The 22,121-nt window shown below is 41.9% G+C and overlaps 1 protein-coding gene across 1 annotated transcript; it reads right to left on the bottom strand.

The window, feature by feature from the left end:
• Positions 1-159: 159 nt before the first annotated feature.
• SMAD5 (SMAD family member 5) lies at positions 160-21,260 on the bottom strand. The gene is made up of 7 exons (XM_018081132.2): positions 21,221-21,260; positions 11,279-11,884; positions 9,847-10,098; positions 8,579-8,698; positions 7,783-8,004; positions 5,877-6,133; positions 160-4,967 (listed from the first exon to the last, which is right to left on the bottom strand). Exons 2-7 carry the CDS (start codon positions 11,679-11,681, stop codon positions 4,824-4,826), a joined length of 1,398 nt encoding a protein of 465 aa, XP_017936621.1. The 5' UTR covers positions 11,682-11,884; positions 21,221-21,260; the 3' UTR covers positions 160-4,823.
• Positions 21,261-22,121: the final 861 nt, after the last annotated feature.

Raw genomic sequence — 22,121 nt, 5'->3', positions numbered from 1 at the left:
CAGCTTTTGCATTACCAAAAAGCTCCAGAAAAGTATTTTAAAATATTACAGTATAAGGACTTCACGAAGAGGCATCAGCAGCAGGAGTTACAAGTGATAAATTAACCCTTGGAAAACACTTGAGACATACAGAGTTACAGATAAATAAGACCAGTCAAATTTGTGGGTTTTCTGTTTCGTTTATTGAAATATGAGCAGCAGTATGCAAAAAATATCTTTAAAAACATAACATAGCAAAACCTAATCATTTTAAAATTAACAAAATAAAAAGATGTTTAGAGTTAAATGAAAAAAAAAACAAAACAACAAAACAACAAACCTCATTGCTAGAACTGTGTTTCCTACAATGTAAACAAAAGCATAAAGGTTATGCTTGCAACGAACACAGAAGCAGGTTTATGGAGCAGCACAAAAAAGCAACATATTGTTGTAAATCTGATGGTTTGGTCTATTGATTTGAATTCAGAATGGGGAAACCTTCCTAAACAGAAACTTCACAACTACAGAAAAAAAAGTTAGTCACGTTTGCTGTTTGAAGCAAAACATTTAGAAAATGTTTTGGTTTTTGGGTTTTTGTTTGTTTGTTTTTCTAGAAACCATCATTAGCAATTTGAGCAAGTAAAACAATATCCTGAAAAAATTATTATTTCAGACTAGGGAGGAAGCCTGATATATTTTAATGTCCTCTAGAGCTATAGTGCAAGGATCCAAGTTAATCTCACACCCAAGAACTGACAACTTTCACATTTTAATACTGTGGGGGGAAAAAAAAAATCATCATTTTGCTTCAAGAAAAAACTAGAAAAATTCCAATAATTTAAACAATTCTACCCCGAATTGTAACACCAGTTGAATCATTGTTTTGCCTACTGGGCTGCTAATTTGTCTCTCATCAGGCACACTAGAAAATTGTGGTTTGGTCCTACAGATACTCTAAGCCAATGTCAGCCCTTCCAGCCTGATGTAGTTGTGGGTGTAAAACACAAGGCACTGATTGACTGCCAGCACTGAGGTGCCCAAGGAGCAAGATCCAAGCTCTTATCCCAGGGACTGCAGGAGTAATCCCAGCAAGGATGGGTGTCAGCCTGCTCCAGGCTCTGCTGGTGTTGCCAAAGCTGCCAGTCAATGCTGTGGTTGGTGCAAAGGAGATGCCCAAAAAGAAGAAAATACACTAAAAAAGCCAAACCAGTTTTCACTGAAGGGTAACACCCAATCCAAGCTGGGCTACACTGGAAAGGCTCCTTCTTCCACTACCACACTACTGGCTGATTTAATTTCTCCATCTCTCCATCTGGATACAGAAGTGATTTATACACAGGATGCTGCCCCAGCAGCAGCACTCCCTGCTCTCCCTGGACTTGACACATCGTTAGGGTCAAAAAACTCTCCATCCCATCCATCTGTGCACTGATATCTCATTTTGTACCAGCAGCACAGATGAACTAAACAGGATTAGGAACACCATGAACCAGCAGCACACAAAATTTGCTCACTAGAAAGCACCCAAAAAGCTCTGCTTAAAAGGAACAGAGAAGTAGAAGGCAGACAAATCTTCCTGGGTTTGCCCCTGCTCCTGCCCTGCCAAACCAGCAGTCACAAGGCTATCCCAGCATTGCAGATATTACAGTTCCAGAACGTGGACACAAGCAGAAAAAATGCCAGAGCACTTTAGCACTTAATGACAGCATCAGAAGTGGGTTAACTGGATATTATTGCAGAAATTATGGTTCAGTGCACGGGCAGCCAATCAAACCACAACACCAGCACTAAGCACCAGCTCTGGCTCACAAACACCCACCTCAGCACCCATTCTTGAGTCACTCAGTTGGCCACATAAAAGCACACAAGTGAACAGAGATGAAGCCAGGTGAAAAACATCTTGGATAAAGTAAAATCTTGTACCTACAATTGCAATCTTTCCTTAATTCAACGTGCCATGGCATTTATTACAAAAGCTAGTCAAGAAAAATAATACTCTGTAGTGTCAAATATACATATTCAGCTACTTGACAAAAGTCAGGCCCCGAGGAGAAGAAAACAAGCTGGATTCTGTGGCCAACTGACTTGGCATCTTATTCAATCAAAAGAACTGTCTGTGGGTTGCAGCTCCAAAGAATGAAAGAGAAGACCCCAAAGGTAAACAGCAAATAATGTTCCTCCCCTTCTCCTGAAGATGCACTTGTTGGTTTTTAAACACACTTGAGAAACTGTTTAAAAAAACCCCAAAACACAAAAAACACCCCCCAAAACACCAAGTAATACAGAAATTCCTGTACAGGAGAACATCAGGGTTCTGCAGAAGTGTTACAGTTTATTCCTTTAAGGCATTTCAGAAGAAACATTTTAAGGACACGTAAACAATTTGAATCCTTTAAGATCATTTGTTACGCAGGTACCATACGATGCATGATTTCCACATCTGAGCAGAAAATGTCATTCAATAGAAGACACAAGAACTTGTGTAAGCAATCAGTGTCTCAGGATTGCAGCAATTAACTGCAACGCATCTTTCCATAATTATTTGCATATTAGAGTTTTCAGCCTCTCCTCCAAACACTGAACCCTTTGCTGAAGAGATATTCAGGAAAGAGAAAAAGGAAGGTGAGAAGTTAAAAAATACAAGAGGTTTTTTCTGCATGCAAAGACATTTTGTATATAATTCACTTCTAATTCTCTTAGAGTATTTCAGCCTCCTTTTTATCATAAAAAGGGGGAAAACAGGCATAAGTTATTTAGCTGATTTCTTTTAGTGTTTAGTAGTGTTTGAATTCTCCACCAAAGCTCACTGATGCAAACTTCCTGAAGTTCACCGAGGTCTTACACCCGGGTCAGGGCAATCCCAGACACACCTACAGCTCGAGTGCAGAAGGGAGTTGGAGTAGCCCTGGGAGAAGGACTTGGGGCTGCTGGTTGATGACAAAGTCCCCATGAGCCAGCAGTGAGTGTTCACAGCCCAGAAACCAACAGGATCCTGGGCTGCTTCAAAAGGCTCGTGGGCAGTAGGGCAAGAAGGGGATTCTCCCCCTCAGGTCTCCTCTTGTGAGACCCCACCTGGATCACTGGGTACAGTTCTGGAGTCCCCAGCCTAAGGACAAGTGCAGAGGAGGCCACAATGTTGGCAAGAGGACTGGAGCACCTCCCCTGTGAAGACAGCTGAGAAAGCTGGGGCTGTTCAGCCTGCAGAGGAGAAGGCTGTGTGGGGACCTCACAGCACCTCCCAGTGTCTGAAGGGGCCTCCAGGGAACCAGAGAGGGACTCGTTGTCAGGAACTGCAGTGACAGGACAGGCAGTAATGGGTACAAACTGGAAGAGGGAATGAGCTCAGATATCAGGAAGAAATTTTTTCCTGTGAGGGTGGTGAGGCACTGGCACAGGTTGTCCAGGGAGGCTGTGGCTGCCCCAACCCCAGCTATGTTCAAGGCAGGTTGGGTAAGGCCTTGAGTGACCTGTTCTAGAGGGAGATGTCCCTGGGCTTGGCACTAGATGATCTTTGAGGGCCATTCCAACCCCTGAGCATTCCATGACTCTGTGATTCCTTACATGGGAGGAATTTCATCATATTAATGCAGTGCTTTAGTCCCACAAAGCTGCCAACTACAGTTACAAGTCTCCTGATTGAACCCCTGCCATGAGGGCCAGGAGTGAGACCATCCTTTCATGTAGGCTACAAAGAAGGGATTACTTTTGGTCATTACCAACAGGTCTGCATTAAATTATCTGGAAGTAAAAGCTTCTGCATTCAGTAACTCATTTGCTAAGCCACTCACAGTCTTCAAAGAGACTCAAACTCATACTGAAAGTGAATTAAATACAGTGTAATCACTAATACTGTGTAATGTCTACTGAGAGATTAAAAAGGCCTACACAGATCAATTCCAGACAGGTAAAATAAACAGCTAGAACACCAAAAAGAAAACAAAAAACTTATTCCTTCCAAAAAGTAGTAAGCACTGCCATTTACAAATAGTAGTGTTTATGTTAAAAAAGAGAAGGGTACCTAAAAAGAGACAGCCTTGGCAACCAAATCCAAACTGCATGAGTGTAAATCAAAGCAAACCAAGAATTACTACTCCAGAAACGTGCAAGATGTTTACCTTGTATCAATTACTATTTTAAATGGTGGTTAAAAGAGATGTTACAAAACCAAAGTGGGAAAAGGCTAAGAACTGCTATTCTGCATTAATATACAGTGTGTTTATGACAGCATTTTCCAATAGAAAATACAAGTGTTTTTACACCACTCCAATATTTGTAAAAAGTATATTCATGTGTACACTTAAAAAAAAAATCACATTGTTCAATCTGAGGCAAATTAGCCATAATAAAGTCTAATTTTGCTTATGACAGATGTCAACCTTAAGATGTTTAAACCACTATGCTAAAAATACAGCTTGCAAGCTGGAGCTGCACATGTTCAAACAGTTTCATAAACATTAAAAAAAAAATCCCAAACTATGATATGTATTTATTTTCTGAAGTCAGTCTCCATGATTCTTGTCCCTACAGGACAAAAAGATTTTCCAGTTAAGACATATGTCTGTTTAAGTTCTAGGGGAAGGAGGGGAAAAAGTGTTCTGAATTTCTCAATAGACTATTTTTTCCCTTAGGGCTCAACTGTCACTTAAGCATCACAAGAACAATTTGAAATGTAAAACTGATTAGCTATACACAATGGAATTGGTCACAGAGGGATTTAAAAAAAAAAAAACCAACACAATTAAACCATAAGATCCATTCTCCATATAGCTCACAGTATCCACTGGAAGTTGCTCTAGAATTAGAATAAGTTCGCTAAAAATAAGGCTGGAGATAGAATGTCAGCACTATGAGACAGATGAGATGGGATTCAGAGGAGAACCCATTTGGGTAAGTACTTTATCCAGCCACTGGAGGGGCCCGTGGAGGTGGATCTCTATCCAGCACGGGGTGCTCGTGACGTCCTGGCGGTGGTACTCGGCTCCCCAGCCCTGCAGGGGAACACAGGGTTAGCCAGCAACTGCAGGACACGGCTCTCTTCTAAAGTAACACTAACAACAAGCAGGAAAGCAGGACTGAAGATACTTATCTGAAGGTAATTCACAATTTAGGAACACTTCTTATGTAAAGGAAAAAACCTGAGGCTGGGCAGGAGCAGGAGGGAAGGGCAGCTGGGAGCCTGAACTGCCCACTGCAGAGCTGGAGTGACCACACGGGCTCCTGGGGAGCTCTCTGCCCACTCCAGGAGGGCTCCTGGCATGGCCACATCTCTCTTCTGCTTCAACCTCCTGCTCCCTTATCCTCCACACTCTCAAACTGAGCAGTATTTATCATAATTGACAAAATCAACACGACATCTTTTGGACAAGATGCAAAAAAACCCCTCGACTCCACAGTAAATCCGAGAGGGACAGTATGACAGTATCTTCATTAGACAATGCTGAGAAAACTCCTGTGAGACAACAGCACAGCTTGACTTCATAAACTCAAATCAAGCCTTTTTTCCATAATCATTTTTTAAAAATAATATTAATCAATTGGAAGGAGTTGAGTATTTTCTGTAATCAATTCCACTTCCTTTTAATGGACCTGTTATTCACTTTGTTCCTTCAAATTTAGAACATGAGCTCAAATCTTCTTTAATAAAATTACAGCAACCACAATGATTAAATCCCTGTCCTGGATACTGAAGTAATTAAATACCCAGCCAACATTCAATACAGCAATCTGTGCTTTTCCTTTCTTGCACTGATTTCCCTCTCCCCAAGTTAAGCATTTTCAATACACTGATCATTGAAAAGACCCACATCAGGTCAGGACAGCTTTGCTACAGTGCTGATGGAATTACTCCTAAATACCCAAACCCACAATTAACTTAAATTGCCCTCAAAATAACTTACCTTTACAAAACTCATTCGAATGGTGCACATTTTGGTGAGCTCATATACTGCTTCAAATCCATGGTTGACAGACTGAGCTAAAAGCTGAGCAAACTCCTGATTGTTAAATATTTTCAGACTGCATCCACTGGGAATCTTGCACACAGTTGTTGGATGAAAGCCATGGTGGTAGTTGCAGTTCCTGCTCTGTACAAATATGCTGCTATCACTCAAACACTCAGCATAGACTTCTCCACCAACGTAGTAGAGATGAACTCCTTGAAAACAATGATAAAAACACTTCAAATCAGTTTGTTGTCTCTGATTTTGAGGTGGTTGTAGTAAATCCTATTTTTTTTAAAGTAAACTTTCTGCCTGAGCTTTTCAGAAAAGCTCTTTTGCTCACATTATAACTTACTTTCCCATTTCAAAATACAGTAGGCTCATGATACACCAGCCACTAGATGTCCTTCTCTGACTAGTTACAAAATAGAATGGAAAACCTACTGCCACATTTCTTTCAACTGCTATTTCAAGTTGTTTTTCAAGAGAATTTATGTGCCTTTTAAAACTCCAGTTTTATACAACTGGTAGCTTCTGCCTATGGCAATTCCAACAGAAATAAGTGTGTCCTGGGAGAAGGGTCAGACATGAATGAGGAAGTACATCCATGCTCTGATTTTCACAGCATCTTATCAAGCCAAAGGAGAGGCAAGTCCAATTAGTTGCTCAACTTAATTACCATCAGTCTTTACAGACCTTAAAAATCAAACATGGTATTTTATCCCCAAACAGTCTTAATTGTATGTAGACATTTCAAAGCTCATTGCAGCCAATATTACCCTACCCAACCTGATGGATCCTGGTGACACTCCTGACCTTGGGAAGATGCACAGGATTCCTCTGCCAGTACCACTGAGAGGGGGGAGCCCAAACAAAAGAACCTGACAAACCACTCACACCTCAGGAATCAGCTGTTCTCCTTTATAACATTGTTTTATTTATAAATTTTCTTGGATAACTGCATTGCAGAGCCAAGTTTCCAACATACATCAATAGAACCTGTGGTCTCCAAATTATCTGCAAAATTTTGCCATATTTGTAGAAGTTTCTAATTTAAAAAGACTGTTAAGGGACAGGATGAATTTTCATCAAGCAAAACTCAAGACCAACTTTACCAAATGATCTCAGGTGCAATAGAAACAGGGTTCTCTTCTCAGGACTGACTTGGTCACAAAAGAGAAGATATTCAGAAAAGGAGCACTGCAATTTAAGATAATCCAAGCACATTCCATCACAGATGAAAACTGTACATCTCTATGTGCTATCAGCCAAACAGCACAGGAAAACTAGAAGATCTTGCAAAACCTGCTGTCTCCAGGAATCCCTCCCACACACAAACACACCCCATGGATTCACTCAGACAAATGAGCCCTTGCAGTTTTGCATTAGCACTTCAAAGTCCTGCTGCCAACTCACCAAGATATTTGAACACAGACAGCAGGTAATGCCTTGCAACAACAAAATAAAACAATCTTTGATATACTGTACAGAGGGATGAAGAATATGATTTAAGGAGGAGAGAGAATGCAGAATATCAGGAGTCCTGCAATGTTTCTTGGTGCTGAAACAAAAGAGCTCTAGGTAAATTGTCATGGGGGCTTGTTTGTTAGGGTAAATGATAATCTTGTTTGGCAAGGAAGAGGTAAAATTTAGTCTTTTAAATTAGCACCAAGGAAAAATGTCTGCAATTCCCGACTAATTAGAATTAAACCATGCCCAAAGAAGTTGTCTTCTGATTCTGCAGAGGTCAATAATGTATCAGATCTCAGATTACCTCTGGTATTCCCATCTGAGAACAACCCCTGCTGCAGTGCAGAGAGGGTGAACCAAAGCCAGGGCCTTGGTTTCCTAAGCCCAGCTTTACCTTTGCCAATGTGCCGCCGAGTGTTCTCGATGGTCGAGTTGCGATTTACATTCGAGAGCAGCCCTAAGCAGAACCTGTTCTTGTTGTTGGAGGGATCTGTAAACCCATCTACCAAGACACTTGTGGAAGATGCATGAAAGGCCTCCCCAACACGATTATTTAACTCATAATACACGATGGAACACCAGTGTTTGGGTTCTTCGTAGGCAACGGGCTGGACATCTGAAAAGAAGCAAACAGAAAGAACATTTTACCTCCCAAAACATCACTAGATAAGTAAAAGCTTAGCTGACACTTAGGATGGGCAAGGACCATCCTGTTTAACATCTTCATGATTTTTATCTTCATGCATTTTAGCTAGTCTGCTGATTTGACAATTATTTTCCAATTTTAAGTCTGATATTAAACTAAAAAACCCCCCTACACGCACACGAAAACACTGGGATAACAGGTGAAACATGAGTCTCCTGCCCACTTTTAAAAAAATCTGTTATAATGGCTATTTTGGGACCCAAATTTTCAGAGCCTTATTTCACATATAATTCCAGCAACAGTCAAAGGTGGCAGAAAAGAAACGAAAAAGAGTTCAACTTGTTGGAAGCCCTCAGGCTTTGAAAACAAGAGATGAAAATAAGCCAGGCAAGTTTTATTTCTCAGTTTTCTCTGCTACAGCCCCAGTTTGCCTTGAATGACTTACCAGCGAGGTTTACTGGCCCATTTGAAGTTATTCATTCAGTTTGGTCGTGAGCTGCAAGAAGTCAAACTATGTAATTTTACCCCAGACCCCACAACTCACCTCTGGTGGATATATTTGGCATGATTTGAGGGATCATTGTATTGCTTGTGTCCATGGATTGGGAATTATCCTGCCCCATTTGATCATCAGGGGGCATATAGGCAGGAGGTGGAGTATCAGCTACAGAGGTGGAAAAAATAAGAATAAACCTCAACAATTTAGAATATTTATTCATTGTACTGTTGTAAACATACCAAAAAACCCCCAAACCCTCTTGAACAAGAGATGTTAAAAAATTTGGACCCATTTTCAAAGTGATCTGAAAACAGCCAGCTGTCTTTACAGTAAACTCCTTCAATAGCTGAAGTTTTATGTATGGGACTAACAACAAGATTGGATACCTTAAAAAAATGTACTTTTTTCTTTTTGCCCCTTTTTTTTAGTTTAATAACTGCACTCCTGCAGCTGGGAAAGATGACTGTGGTTCCCACTTTTTGCCACACAAGCATTAGCCTTCTTGCCTCCCCTTTTCTCCATGTTCAAAAATAAAGTAGTAGAAGAAATAACTTTATTTGCTGTAGCAGAAAGAAGGTCTATAGCAGTTTTTGGGGGGTTTTTCTGCTTTTCTAGGCTGAGGTCATTCTAAAAGTGGGGATCTCTGTGTTCTTCCAGCAGCACACAACTGTGCCCCATTAATGCATCCATCCCAGTGATCCCAGTACTCAGCCAAGAGATCCCCCTGACTGGGACACTCTTTTGGGGGAACTGAGCAATCAGAAACAACAAAGATGAGGCCACTGAGCCTCATGATTAAAATCATTAATCAATTAACTTCTTGGCTTTATAATCACACCAAGAGCCAGACAATCAGTAAGACTTCTTTCCTTTGCCCCTATCAATTGTTTTTCCTTTTTTTCACCCAAATCAGTTAAAGAGAATCAATTTAGTCCCATCTGTTTCTAACAAAGATTTGCTACTTTTTTCCAGTTAAACACCACTGTATTCAGATAAAGACATCAATAAACCTCTTGCTCTGCCTCTTACATCTAATTTCATTGCTAGATATTCTTTTAAAGTATGTATCAATTATTCTATACTGATGCTGTGCAAAATAACTCACCACTATTATATCCATGACAAAAAACACTTGGAAAAATAAAGCTACAATAATTAAGTCTGACCAGTGACAAAACTAGGAAGAAAACTCCCTGAAATGCAAACGGAAAAAGCAATTTATTGCAAATATCACAAACTCCTGAGGTAATAAATCCCAAGAGCACAGGACATTTCAATTCTTTTTATTGAACTGACATTCAGGCTGGACTTACCAGGGAGCTGGAAGGGACTGGCTGGCCCCGAGCTGGCTGGGGAGCTGGGGTAAGTGCTGCTGGCTGGAGAAGGGGGGTAGGGGCTGTTTGGGGAGATGGAGAATGGAGTGTTGTTGGGCTGCTGGAAGGAGTCAGGGAACGTGGCGTTGTGTGGCATGTGGGGCTCGTTGTGGCTGAGGTTCCTGAACTGAACCAGGAGGCTGTGCTGGGGGTTGAATTCACTATGTCGAGGCACTAACACTGGAGGTAGAACTGGAAAAAACACAGAGGAAAACCAGGTGAATTCACATTAAAAACTGAGCTAGAAGGAGATCCAAATGATGTTGTGTTCTGGTCATCATGATAATTCAACACTAGTGGGGTGGAAAGAGGAGCAGGGGGTCAATGTGACATGCCTTTACCCTGTCTTCTCTCCTTTACTTTTCAAATTATGCTTCATGAAAGACTCAAACTTTACTCTTGCAAAAATCACAAAACCACACATATATCTCATGCAACTGGAAGATGACCTTTCTTTTTAAAAAGAAGAAACCAACCAAACAAACCATGTGGCACGTACTGAAGTACTGATGCAGAAGTGCAAAACTCACTGTCTGTGTGCAGGAGCAAAACAGTGAAAATGAAAATACAGTCTGTAGTACCACAGCCAAACTATATAGTTACATATTGCCCCTTTCACTGAAGGCAAACAAAATCTATACTGCAATATAAAAGTATTGCTAAGCTGGAGTTTTAACTTTTAAACCCAGGGCTGCTGGAGTCTGAATTCCAGTGCTGCAGTTTGAGCACTGCAGTTTGCAGTAGAGTTACAACCACTTTGTGGAACAACAGAAGGAACTTTTCACTCTGCTGTCCACAGCAACATCCTTCATGTCTCCCACTTGCAATCCCAACACTCCTCCCCTCCTCCAATGGCAGAATTCCTGAACAGCAGGCCTGTAACCTGACACAAAATTGGTACAAACCTTGCTCTGATCACCACTCTTGGCTCTATTCATCTCTGCTCTCTGTTGATTGGAATTCAAGTGGGGAACTCTACCATCCAAGAATTTTATTTCTTTTTTTTTTTATCTCCTCAAGTCATGTCACTCACAAATTAAATATTAAAATAACATCACCAACCTCCTTGTGAGAACTGGGATTTTTAAAGAAGTTTGTCAAAGAAACTGAAGTCTTTTTATCACTGCTTTCTGTTTTGCTACAAATGAGGACTTTGCTACTAACTTTAAGGGTAGCAGGCTGAAGAGATTAATCCCAAAGAATGGACAACACACCTCCCCAAAACCACACCAGCAATATACCCTTTGAACTTCCTCTCCCAAACTCCCTCATACACCAGTTCCAATCAGTTCCACAGGACTGGAGGAGGGAGTGACCAGTAAGTGGTTACAGGAGATTTTGTGCAGTTGTAAGACAGTAATTTTCCAGGTACCTGGGCTCTCCACCCTCTTGTAGTGGTATGGATTGATGCAGACTTCCTTCTGTTTCGATCCAAAAGGAAATTCACAAATATCCAAGGGCTTCAGCTCGTGGTGGCTCTGGAGGTCAGGCCAGCGCCAGACGCGGCAGTAAATGACGTGGGGAAGGCCCTTCCTGTGGGACACCTGGAGCCGCCCGTCCAAGGAGCGGGGGATGGTGACACACTTGCTGGGCTGGCCTGGGCTGCTCAGGGCTTTCTCCAGCTCTTCCATAGCACCCTTTTTCTTTTTCAGCTTTTTTACCAAAGCGTCAACAGCTTTTTCTGCCCATTTTTCCTCTTCGTCTCCTTGTTTCCAGCCCAACAGACGCTTTACAGCTGGGCTAGTAAAGGAGAACAAACTGGCCATTGACGTCATTGGACACAAAGTCTTCAAAAGGTTTGGTGGGTTTGGGCTGTTGGGGTTTTCTTTGTTTTTCCCAAATAATTGTCAGTGTATACCCAAGGCAGTTACTGCCGCTGCTGAGCTGTATTATTTCTTGGAGGCTGCCAAATGACCATAGAGATGTCAGAGATGAAGTCTTCACATCAAAAATGGTAATAGATTCCTCTAATTTAGTTCTGTCAAAAAGATAAGTTAACAAGGAATTAGAAAACAAGTAAAACAAAAAGGCAGATAGTAAAAGGCTCTCTGTTTCAGCATTGTACCTGATTTTGTCTCAAAACAAAAACCCAGAAGTACTAGGACCTCACCCCCCAAAAAACGATCAGAGTCTCTAATTCTTACATTAATGATTAGTGGGAAAAAGGACCAATAAGGGATAATAGGAACAGCATAGTTCATGTTACTGTTCCTTAAATCCATGACTTTCCTTTAGAAGACAAGCTTGAGGAATATGCTTTAAAACTAACAGTCTATCCCTGTCATGCTGCCTCACTAAAAGACTAAACTTGCTATGAAGGAACAGGGAAGAGGGAGGGTGGAACCAGCAGTTCCAAGGCCAGTAGTGCATTCTCAGATGGACCTTTATTTCCCAAAAGGACAAAATCCTACAGCATCTGCTTTTTCCTGCTTTAACCCTAATTAGTTACCTCTTGTTTTTGAAGAGTATTAAAAAAATTAGGAAGAAGCTGCAGATAGAGAAAACCAAACACAACTAAAAGAAAAACCCAATAAAAAGCTCCAACCAACCCTTCCCCAGCCACTCAGAAAGGTGGTCAACCCTTTTTTTTTTTTAGCTGGAGCTATTTTTATGCTGCACTTCCTTATATCTTTTAAGAAGAATATTTGAAGAGCAGGATATTTTTAGCCTTTGGCAAAAGAAAAAAAAAATTGTTTTCTTTTCCCCAGAAAAAGAGGGGAGGGGGAAGGCATGACAGAGTAAGGACTAGAAATGTGACCTTTACTACAAAGTCAGAAAGGAGAGGAGCAGAAGAGCCCAGGGCAGCTCATGAATGGTGTTTTACCACTCCCCAGCTCCAGAGCAAATCCTCCCCCCACCAATTTACCGATGACAAGAGGAAATGATGTGCTGTGGCAACCAACTGATAAGAACTTGTAAAATCCCTTGTGAATACTAAATAAGCAAGTATAGACAATGAGCAGCTGGCAAAAAGCAAGAGCTGGTCTAAGAGAAAGGATGTCAATAACAAAAGATGCTTCCTCTCCTGCTACAGAGACTGCCAAACAACATTGTCCCTCAGCTTTTGATAAACCACCGGGAATTAGAGCACCTACCACATGCCCAGACACCAAATCTGCACAGGAGACACAAGGGTGGTGGTGGTGGGGGGGAAGCAAGATTTAAGCACCTCTGTGCTGGTTCTCTTAGGTTGCCACCTTTAATCAAGAAGATCTTTCTTCCTCCCATCTTTGATTCACTAAAAGTCATCTGATAAGGCTTTTCCGAGTGTCTGGGCACATTTACAAGCCCGCTCAGACACCTGGACAGATATTTTTATATAACAGAAACATATACTAAGTAGCAAAGGTACAGCAAACATCCCTAGGCAAGGCATTTATGTACCACAGATATTTTTTCTTCTGGGAGTTAGAAGGTGAGGAAAGGAGGGAACAAACCTAAGGACACTTGGTGTCTCCTGACAGGAAAAAATCCACTTATTTCACACTGTAGCTTAATCCCATTGGTACCTCTTTGATTATTCAGCTTGGTTTGAGTAAGATGGAGAAAAAGTGGGAAAACCAAAACAAATAGAACAACTGTTTGAAGACCTTTCTTCCTAAGCTTCCTATGCAAAAACAAACTGGAAAAAAAAAAGAAATTAGGAAAATACAAGTCTCCCACTGCTTCAGTAAGTCCCTGGAAGGAACTGAAAAAAGAAAAAAGTCTCAATCAATTATGTATTACCTTATTTCTTCAGAAATACAGACGTGTCTGCACTTAAAGTCTAATTTAGTTCCCCAGAACTATTACACAGAAGAACCTTTGCACCCTTCAAAGCAACAGGAAATACATAAAGAGAGAGAAACTTGGCCAAGAACTCAGACTAAATTTGTTCTTTTACTGAGGATAAAAGTTTACTGTTCTAAAAAGTAAAAGCTGTTTACAGTTGCAACTCACTTTCAAGCCTTGTACCTTCAATATCTCAAGATAACAGCAATTGCTCACAGCCCTAAAAAAGGAAATGAACCCACCTGGAGTCTCAGAGCAGAAAGAAGACAATTCAAAAGTTCTATTTTTGTTTCTCAGCTATGCTTTCAAAGAACCTAAAGCATCATCAAGGGAGAAGATGCACTAGAAATTCCTATAGTTAAGCTGAGCTCAAAGGAGATTTTAAGAAACTCCTCTTGGTGCTGCCACCCTGATCTATCCCATCACATCTATATCAAGCAATCAAGTTCACAGACCTACAAGTCTGTTCTACGATCATCTATAACTGGATATTTTATTTTGTAGTATTCTGAATGCAGTGCATCAAGTAGGAAAGCAATTTTAGTGGCTGCATATAATTTCAACATCATTTACCCACAAGTATGTCCGTGGAATAAACAACTAACTCAAAGCAAAGGAAGTTGGAACAGTTCTACTAAAATGATGTTTTGCAGTAACTAGTATTTGTAGGGCAAGTGTCAAGGGAATTTTGATAAATGACTCTGTCCTATAAACTATGATTTTACAAACAATCTGCTTGGAGTAAGTAACATAATTAACTCTAAAAGCTTTACATTTGTCTGAGGGCCTATCAAGGAAGGCAAAAAGTGTTCCAGAAGCATCATAACAGATTTGATCAAAACTGTTTCAACTTCTTCAAAAAAAAAGTTTCTACACACATACTTGGGCTGTAAGCACTGAAGAACTAGACTGCTGAAGTTTAAAATATTGTAATATTTACTGTAACTCCATTTTGCCCCCCCACGAGCTTTCAGGACTTCTACTGAAGAGTATTTTTACCTGTTCATGAAAAGCAAGGGCAAAAAAGAAACTCTGCAACAAAATACTTTGAGAAGTGCAAATGACACTGAATTTATCTCATTACACACCTTTCAGAAGTTCATTCTGGAAGGTAAAAATCCTGAAGCTTTCCAGCTTTTGCTTTTTCTTAAGAAAACAACGTAGAATTAAAAAACTTAGTGAATCATGAGCTATTTAAGGCCACAAAGCAGCAGGTTCAGGTATTTATGTAGGAACTTAACATTTTGATGTAGAAACTGCAATTCATGTAGGGTTTTTAAATTTCTGAATGAGAGGCACAAACCACATTTAGAACATTTACTTGCATTTGCTGTAATTTCAGCATCTCATTTGCCAAAGGTTTCTAAGTAATCCTGCCATCTGCCAGGAAGAGCCTCCCCAGAATATCTATATTTACAATCAATTTCTTCCCAGGCTTTAAAAGCCCCTGTTATGAGCTGTGATTGCAGCACAACAGTGCATCACTGTAAGGTTTGAGCACAGAAACAAATGCTTTAAAGAGTCACATTTTCATTCAGTGCTGCACAAATTACTCCTATTGCTGCACCTCTACACACAGCTGGGAATGACTTTCAGGGGGGGAAAAAAAGCTTTCTTAAATTTCCTTAAGAAGCAGAGGGCCCATTATGCATTACCTTCTTTTATTAAATAACTTTTCAGCTGAGCTAGGGGAGAACATCAACTGAAAAACATGCTGGTACTTTAAAAAAAATAGTTACAAACACTCTTTAAAGAGGGACTGTAATGAATTGCACAGAGAAGCAAGAGGGGGCTTTTAATGGGCAAGTATAAAAGGAAGTAATCACTGTATCAAAATGAGACTTTGGGGCATGCATTATTTATACATTGAAAGGTCTTGTTAATGACTACAGCAAATGGAAGGAAACCAGTTGTGTGAACAAGTCCATTGTTTGAACCCCTTCTTAATACCTCAGCCAGCCAGATATAAACAGTTGGCCAACAGCAGAACTTACAAGCTGCATTTGATTTGTGAAGACAGGACAAATATATCACCTTTCACCTGCCATCACAAATACTAAGTAACTCCACTACCTTTTGGTGGTTCTTGTGAAACTTTCTATTAAACTGGCAAGTTTAATAGATTCATTCGATTCTGTATCAAGGAATCTTCTTTTGGCTAAAAGAGCAAGAACAAATAATGTAACATTACATATGGTGTAACTATTTTATTGAGAGGCACTTTTTGTGTGACACCTTCTGCCGTTGATTCCAAACTAATTTCCCACCTGCAAAATTTAAATTTGAAGTACCACTAACCAAGCACACCATCACCCCAAACAGCCTGGCAATGAAGAGCAATGAACAATGCTCCCACAGTTTGTCCCCAAGGATAAATGGGTAACAACTGCATGGTCCTCATCCCTTCCCACTGCCAGGACTCAGCTTGTGCTGCACAACGACAGGCTCTATTCTTTTCCTGCTTAATTGACTTGTTTGCAAATTCAGGCAGCCTCCTGTAGCATCATACCCAACTGAAATAAGGAACTTCGCTGCTGATGATTAGAAGCTGCTTTGAGACTCGATTTCATCCCATAAACAAAGCACCACTTATAACCAGCAACACAACTGGCAGTTCATTAGAGCTGCTGCAGATCTGCAGCTAAAGCTGTTCTGCACTCAGCTCTTGTGCTTAACTTTATTGCCCCAGCAAGCTCAGAAATGCTCGTTTCACTCCATACACATATTTACATACTACATATTCTTCCAGAGAGCTCAGAAACTCAACTGCAGTGTGTTACAGCACATTATGCCATATACACTTATAAATACTTTCTTTAAAACTACAACCTCACACATCAATTTCACCTGGTTTTATTAGAAATCCTTCTTTCCTTACAGATTTCCTGAGAGGAACTGTGCAGGACCGTGCTTGGGTTTTATTATCATTTTCTTACACTGCAGTCCCCTGCAATGAGCCTTTTCTTGAGAACAAATATAGAAGAAAAGTGAACTCCACAGTTTCTCCAAACACATCAAGGATAAAATAAACCCTAAGATTACACTTTGGTTAAAGAACTTGGTTAATAACTTGAAGGGCCTGCATGCCACAGCCAATCCACAGAAAAGAGTTTTCTTCAGTTGCAACATCTCAGCCATGAGGAATATCATCAATGATACAGCTTTTTTATTTCCCTCCTCCCCTCAAGGCTAAGTAAAAGATGAAAGGAGATTTTATAAAGTGTATCAAAAAAGAACTTGTGGTATTTTCATCAGAACTAGGCCTGCAGAGCTAAATGTACATTCAGTTGGCCAGAATCTATGATAAGTGCTTTTATACCAGCACTAGATTTCTGTGCTTCAAACATGCCTTGTAAGGCAATATGGTCTAACTAATAATACATGTAAACAAGAACAGAAAAGAACTGTCTGGTATCTTCCAAACTTTTACTAACCATGACTGCCCTCCAAACAGAAAAATATATTGACAATTTCAGACAGGCTTTTCTCACACAATACTTTTTCTTTTCATTTCCACATCTGTCCACCATCTAACACAGCTTAAAAAAAAATAACAGAACAAAAGCCTGAAGCATTTAGCTCTGTCAGCTGAGAAGTATTTAACCAGTACTCTCTTACAAGAAACCTAACAAAACTCTGAGGCCAAGCAAAAGCAGCAAGAGATACAATATACATGCAAGAAGTGGAAACAAAAGCCATGTAGCTCAGATAGCAAAGTGATGTTTCTGGTTTTTCTTAACATCTTCTCAAAAATTACTGTTAAAAAAACCAATCCAAGTGACAATGATTTATATCACAAAAGAGGACAAGGTCCAGTCAAAGAGTTCACAAATAAAGCTCCACTGCATTTCCAAAGCACCCTCACTTCCATCTGATGCCAAGAAAAGCTCAGAAAAATTATACCCAAAGAACAGAGAGTTCTGAATTTGCTCTGCATCATGGCAAAACTTGAGTATAACTGTGATACAGGGGGAGGGAGAAAACACCAAAACCTCCAAAGCCTAAAAAAAGTTAGTATCTATTTCTTCAAGCATCCCCGCTGAGAACACAAAGATCCAGCGCTCCCATGGCCCTGGTCCCTGCAGCTGCTCTAATTACTGAGCAATTAGCTTTTGTACAAGTTCTCAAAAACTACAAATTCTGTCTTTGAACCAAAATCCCTCTCCCTTAAGTGTTTTGTCACAACTGTGCATTTTCTCACACTTCTGTTTCAGCTAACTGGCACTTTCCAACAGGAGCATTATGCTGGAAAATGCCACCATCCACAGCAGTCAGCCCTGAAACTGCCTCATGTTTTTAAGATTATTTAAGATCTACTTTAACCAAAAGTTAGCATCCATTTCTTAATTAAAGTTATACAGAAGAGCACTGCTAATTTTCACCAAATACAGCAACAAAAGCCTATACCTCCACTGGGAGGCTGGTGCACATGGACAAGCAAGTGGGTGATTAAGAATGACCTCTACTACAGCTGGAGGAAAAAAATGGGAAAATTACACTTTTCACAAACCCTAAAGTATGCTAAAAAATTAATAAGCTGGACAAAGTCTTCCATAAATTTTGATGTTCGTGTGCAAGGCCCTCATTAAAGACTAAGATCCTACATACTATAACTTGGCAACAAAAAGCATAACCTGAAAGAAGGGACACTCTCATAAAGCTTTAAAAGAGGAAGAAAAATAAAGATGTGTGTGTGTGTGTGTGTGTGTGTACAATTCCACTCCAAGTGAATTGCAACAAGCCTGTGACAAGTTCACAAAAGCTGCAGGATTGGAGGGAACGCTGACAACAGTAACTCGGCGAGGTTTTTTTCCCCCCGTGCACAGAATGAATGAACGGCAAAGTATTCTAAATTTGTCAGTTTGTGACATGCACTGACCCAGAATTCAGAGACACTACTTCATAGCTGCTGTATCAGTAGCAGGGACTCTGACAAAGATCCTCTGTCAGGGATGACAGTGCTGGCAGGCTCAGCCCTGGTGGTGGGTCAGTGGGGATACAGCCTTGGCAGGCACCGTCCTGCCCCTGCCAACCCACGCTCCAGGGCCAGCCAAGCTTCTCGACGTGGTCACAGGAACAGGGCTAAAAAGGCTTCCAGAAAACTGTGCAGGAACTTGCACTGTGACTAAAGGCAACTGCAAAAGTCTTAAATTACTGTTCAGCTTGGTTTTAATGAGCTGTTTATCGTTAGCCATGGGGATATCTAAAAAGTGCTCTCAGCTCACAAGGGAACAAATCTTTTCGTTCTGGGCATGAGCTCCTTACCTGTTCATATCAAAAAACCATATAAAGATCTTTAAAGAAACATTAACAGATTAAAATTCATTTCAGCCAATCTAGCAGAGATACTACAAGAACTTGTCCTTTAATTAAGAAACCCAAACAAACATAAAGAAAATGAAAAACAAGGCCTTAACTGGCAGTAAAAGATGATATAGGACAGTAATATTTCTGCAGGTATGTAATTCAACCAAGAGCAACAACAAAAGAGTTCTCAGCATTTTCTTAAGACAACTAAAAAGAAAATATACATGACATTTTTCTGGAATTAAAAGTGTCCTCTGAAATTATAAAGACCACAACATAATTTGCAAAGAACATTCACATAAACCCCAAAAGTCGCTTAACTGAGCACGAGCACTTCATCTTGGGAGACAGAACTTCTTCCAGCTCAAATAATATTCTGTGATCACCAAAACTCTGCACAGACCACCCACTCTAGGTGCAAGACTAAAAACCTGACTTCATAACAAGTACCAAACAGCAGAGGGTCCACAGTTACAGTTCCTTCAAGTTCCATAAGAGGTTAAAACTCCAAACCTCCAAATAAAAACCCCACCCACCACAGCTGTACACAGCAGCACGCCCTGCCCTGCCGTTGGGAGCTTTTGTCATCCAGAGAAAGAAATGCAGAGGAAGCCTCTCTCTTCCTCCTTTCCCGTTTCTCAGCCCCATCACCACTGTCCATCTGGGCTTCCACTGGGAAAGTTCTCTCTTTAGGAAAAAAAAAAAAAAAAAAGAACATTCCTCCTTCAAAAGTATTTCCTCCACATCTGAAAGGAAAAGAAGGGTTTGACAAAGGCAAACCCAGTGAGCACATGGTTTGCTGGGGTTTTGTTTTGCAGATATAAGTGGCATAGCACTTAGCAGCAATTTCAAGGCCAAGTGAACAATATTTTAATATCAGAGGTAGGAGTAAACCACTATCAAACGGTAGGGATTAAGACATTAAATCCAACACAGACAGGGCACTCTCAAAAGTTACAACACACTAATTATGAAACATTGTCAATTAAGTTATTTGCTGCTTCTATTAACTTCCACTACCACCAGCTGCCAACTTCATAAAGCATTACAGCTTTTGATGAGCACAGGCACATGACTGCAACTGTTTGCACCCTTTCCTTTACTCCTCTTCAATCAAATTCTGTGATTGCTCAGGAGGACATTCTGTCCAGAACTTCCATAACTGACACACGTAAGAACAATGCTCATTCCAGTTTTCAGGATTTTAAAACCACCCATGGAAGGTTAATTATCTGAAATTAATACAGGAATGAAAACCAGCAAGAGATTTCATGTAGAACCATCACACACTGACAATCTAATTTCCCATGACAGACAAAATTTTGCTGATGCAAATTTTGACAGTTATTCCTTGGAGGTTTTGTTAAAGCAGTGGGCCCCAGTGATTCACCGAGTAGAATCTCTAAATCCCTACAGATTCCACCAAAAGATTCAACAACTATTACTGAGCCTATTCAACAACATATTCCACACTACTGCTAAATCAGTTCTTCCCTTCATCTACTGTGACATGCTATTCAATCACCTTAAAGTCACACCAGAAACCCCACAATTGGCACAGATCACTTGATTTCCAGTCTTGTGCTTTTAACCGCAAGACCATATTTCCTCTATTAAGTTTTACAACCCGCAGAAGACAAAAAAAAAAAAAAAAAACAAAATAAATAAAAATCGCCGTCCTAAATCACGGAGGCCGCGCATCTGTTGTCAGGCATCTGTCAGGCGAGGAGGGCCACGGTGGACAAGTGTGCGTGTGTGTGAGTGCGAGGAGTGTGTGTTCGTGTGCCCTCACATCGCCTCCCGCCCCTTTACCAGCCGGGCGGGATTGCTGCTCTCCTCTCGCTCGGCCAGGCCTGACTTCAGCCAACAGCTAGCTCTCGTCTCAAAAAAATAAAATAAAATAAAGTAATAATAGTAATAATAAAAAACCAACGACAAAAAACAGCAGCAAAAACTAAGGCACAACCCCCGCGGTGCCCGCACCGTCCCCACGCGTGTCCGCGCTCCCCGCGGGCGGCCCCGCGCTCCGCTCTCTCCCTCACGGCGCTGCTCCTTCCCCACACGCCGCTCACCGTCCCTCGCTGCCCCTGCCCGCCCCCGCACCACCCCGTCCCGGCGGCCCCGCGGCGAGGCCTCGGCCCCGCGTCCCCACAGGCCCGGCCCGTTCCCCCGCCCCGCTCCGGAACCCCTGCGGCCCGCACCCCCCCCCCACACACACCTCAACCCCCCGACCCACCGGGCGCGGAGCAGCGGCCTCCCCGGGCGCGGTGTCGGTGAGAGGGCTGGGCCGCGGCCGCCGCTGGCGCTGCTCCTGCGGCCGAACTTGTGGCGGGGCGGGACGGGACGGGCCGGGAGCGGGGCCGGGAGCGGCGGCGGGGCCGGCGGGGCCAGCGCCGGGACCCGGATGTGCGCGCGGGGCGGGGCCGCGCGCGCGCCGCGGCGGCGGCGGGAGGAGAAGCGGGAAAAGGGCCGGGCCCGGGCCCCGTGTGGGGAGAGTGAGGGGTGGCCGTGGGGAACTGGGCACCCGGGTGCTGGGAAAGGGAGCGAAGTCAATAAATGGATATAAATAAATGAGTAAACAAATGAGCGTGCGGGGTTCGGCGTCCGGAAAGTGACGTACCGCACAGCGGAGGGATAAGAAAGCCCCCCAAGGCCGCGCTGCGATGGCGGGCGCTGCTGCCCGACCAGCGGCTCAAACTGGCCCTGGCCCACAGCTCGGGGGTTGTTTTCACAAAATTAATTAGGCTAGAACAGAACTCTGAAATCACCCAGTCCAACCTGTGACCCAACACCACCATGGCAAATAGACCGTGGCACTGAGCACTCAAACACCTCCAGGGATGGTGACTCCACCACCTCCCTGGGCAGCCCTTTCCAATGTCTAATCACCCCTCCTGTGAAGAAATTCCTCCTAATGTCCAACCTAAACCTCCCCTGGTGCAGCTTAAAGACTATGTCCTCCTGTCCTGTCACCTTTTATCTGGGAGAAGAGTCCGAGCCCCATCTGGCTGCGACCTCCTTTCATGGAATTGTAAAGAGTCATAAGGTCCCCTCTGAGCCTCCTCTTCTCTTTGGTGAGACTGGGTTGGTGTTCTTGAGGTCCTTCAGGGGGCTGCATATCAGAATAAGTTACTAAA

Source organism: Manacus vitellinus, unplaced genomic scaffold, assembly GCF_001715985.3.
Source record: "Manacus vitellinus isolate BGI_N305 unplaced genomic scaffold, ASM171598v3 scaffold_51_pilon, whole genome shotgun sequence".
Taxonomy (NCBI): Eukaryota; Metazoa; Chordata; class Aves; order Passeriformes; family Pipridae; genus Manacus; species Manacus vitellinus.
The sequence above is the reverse complement of the archived record's forward strand: the minus strand, read 5'-3'. Positions and strand labels throughout refer to the sequence as shown.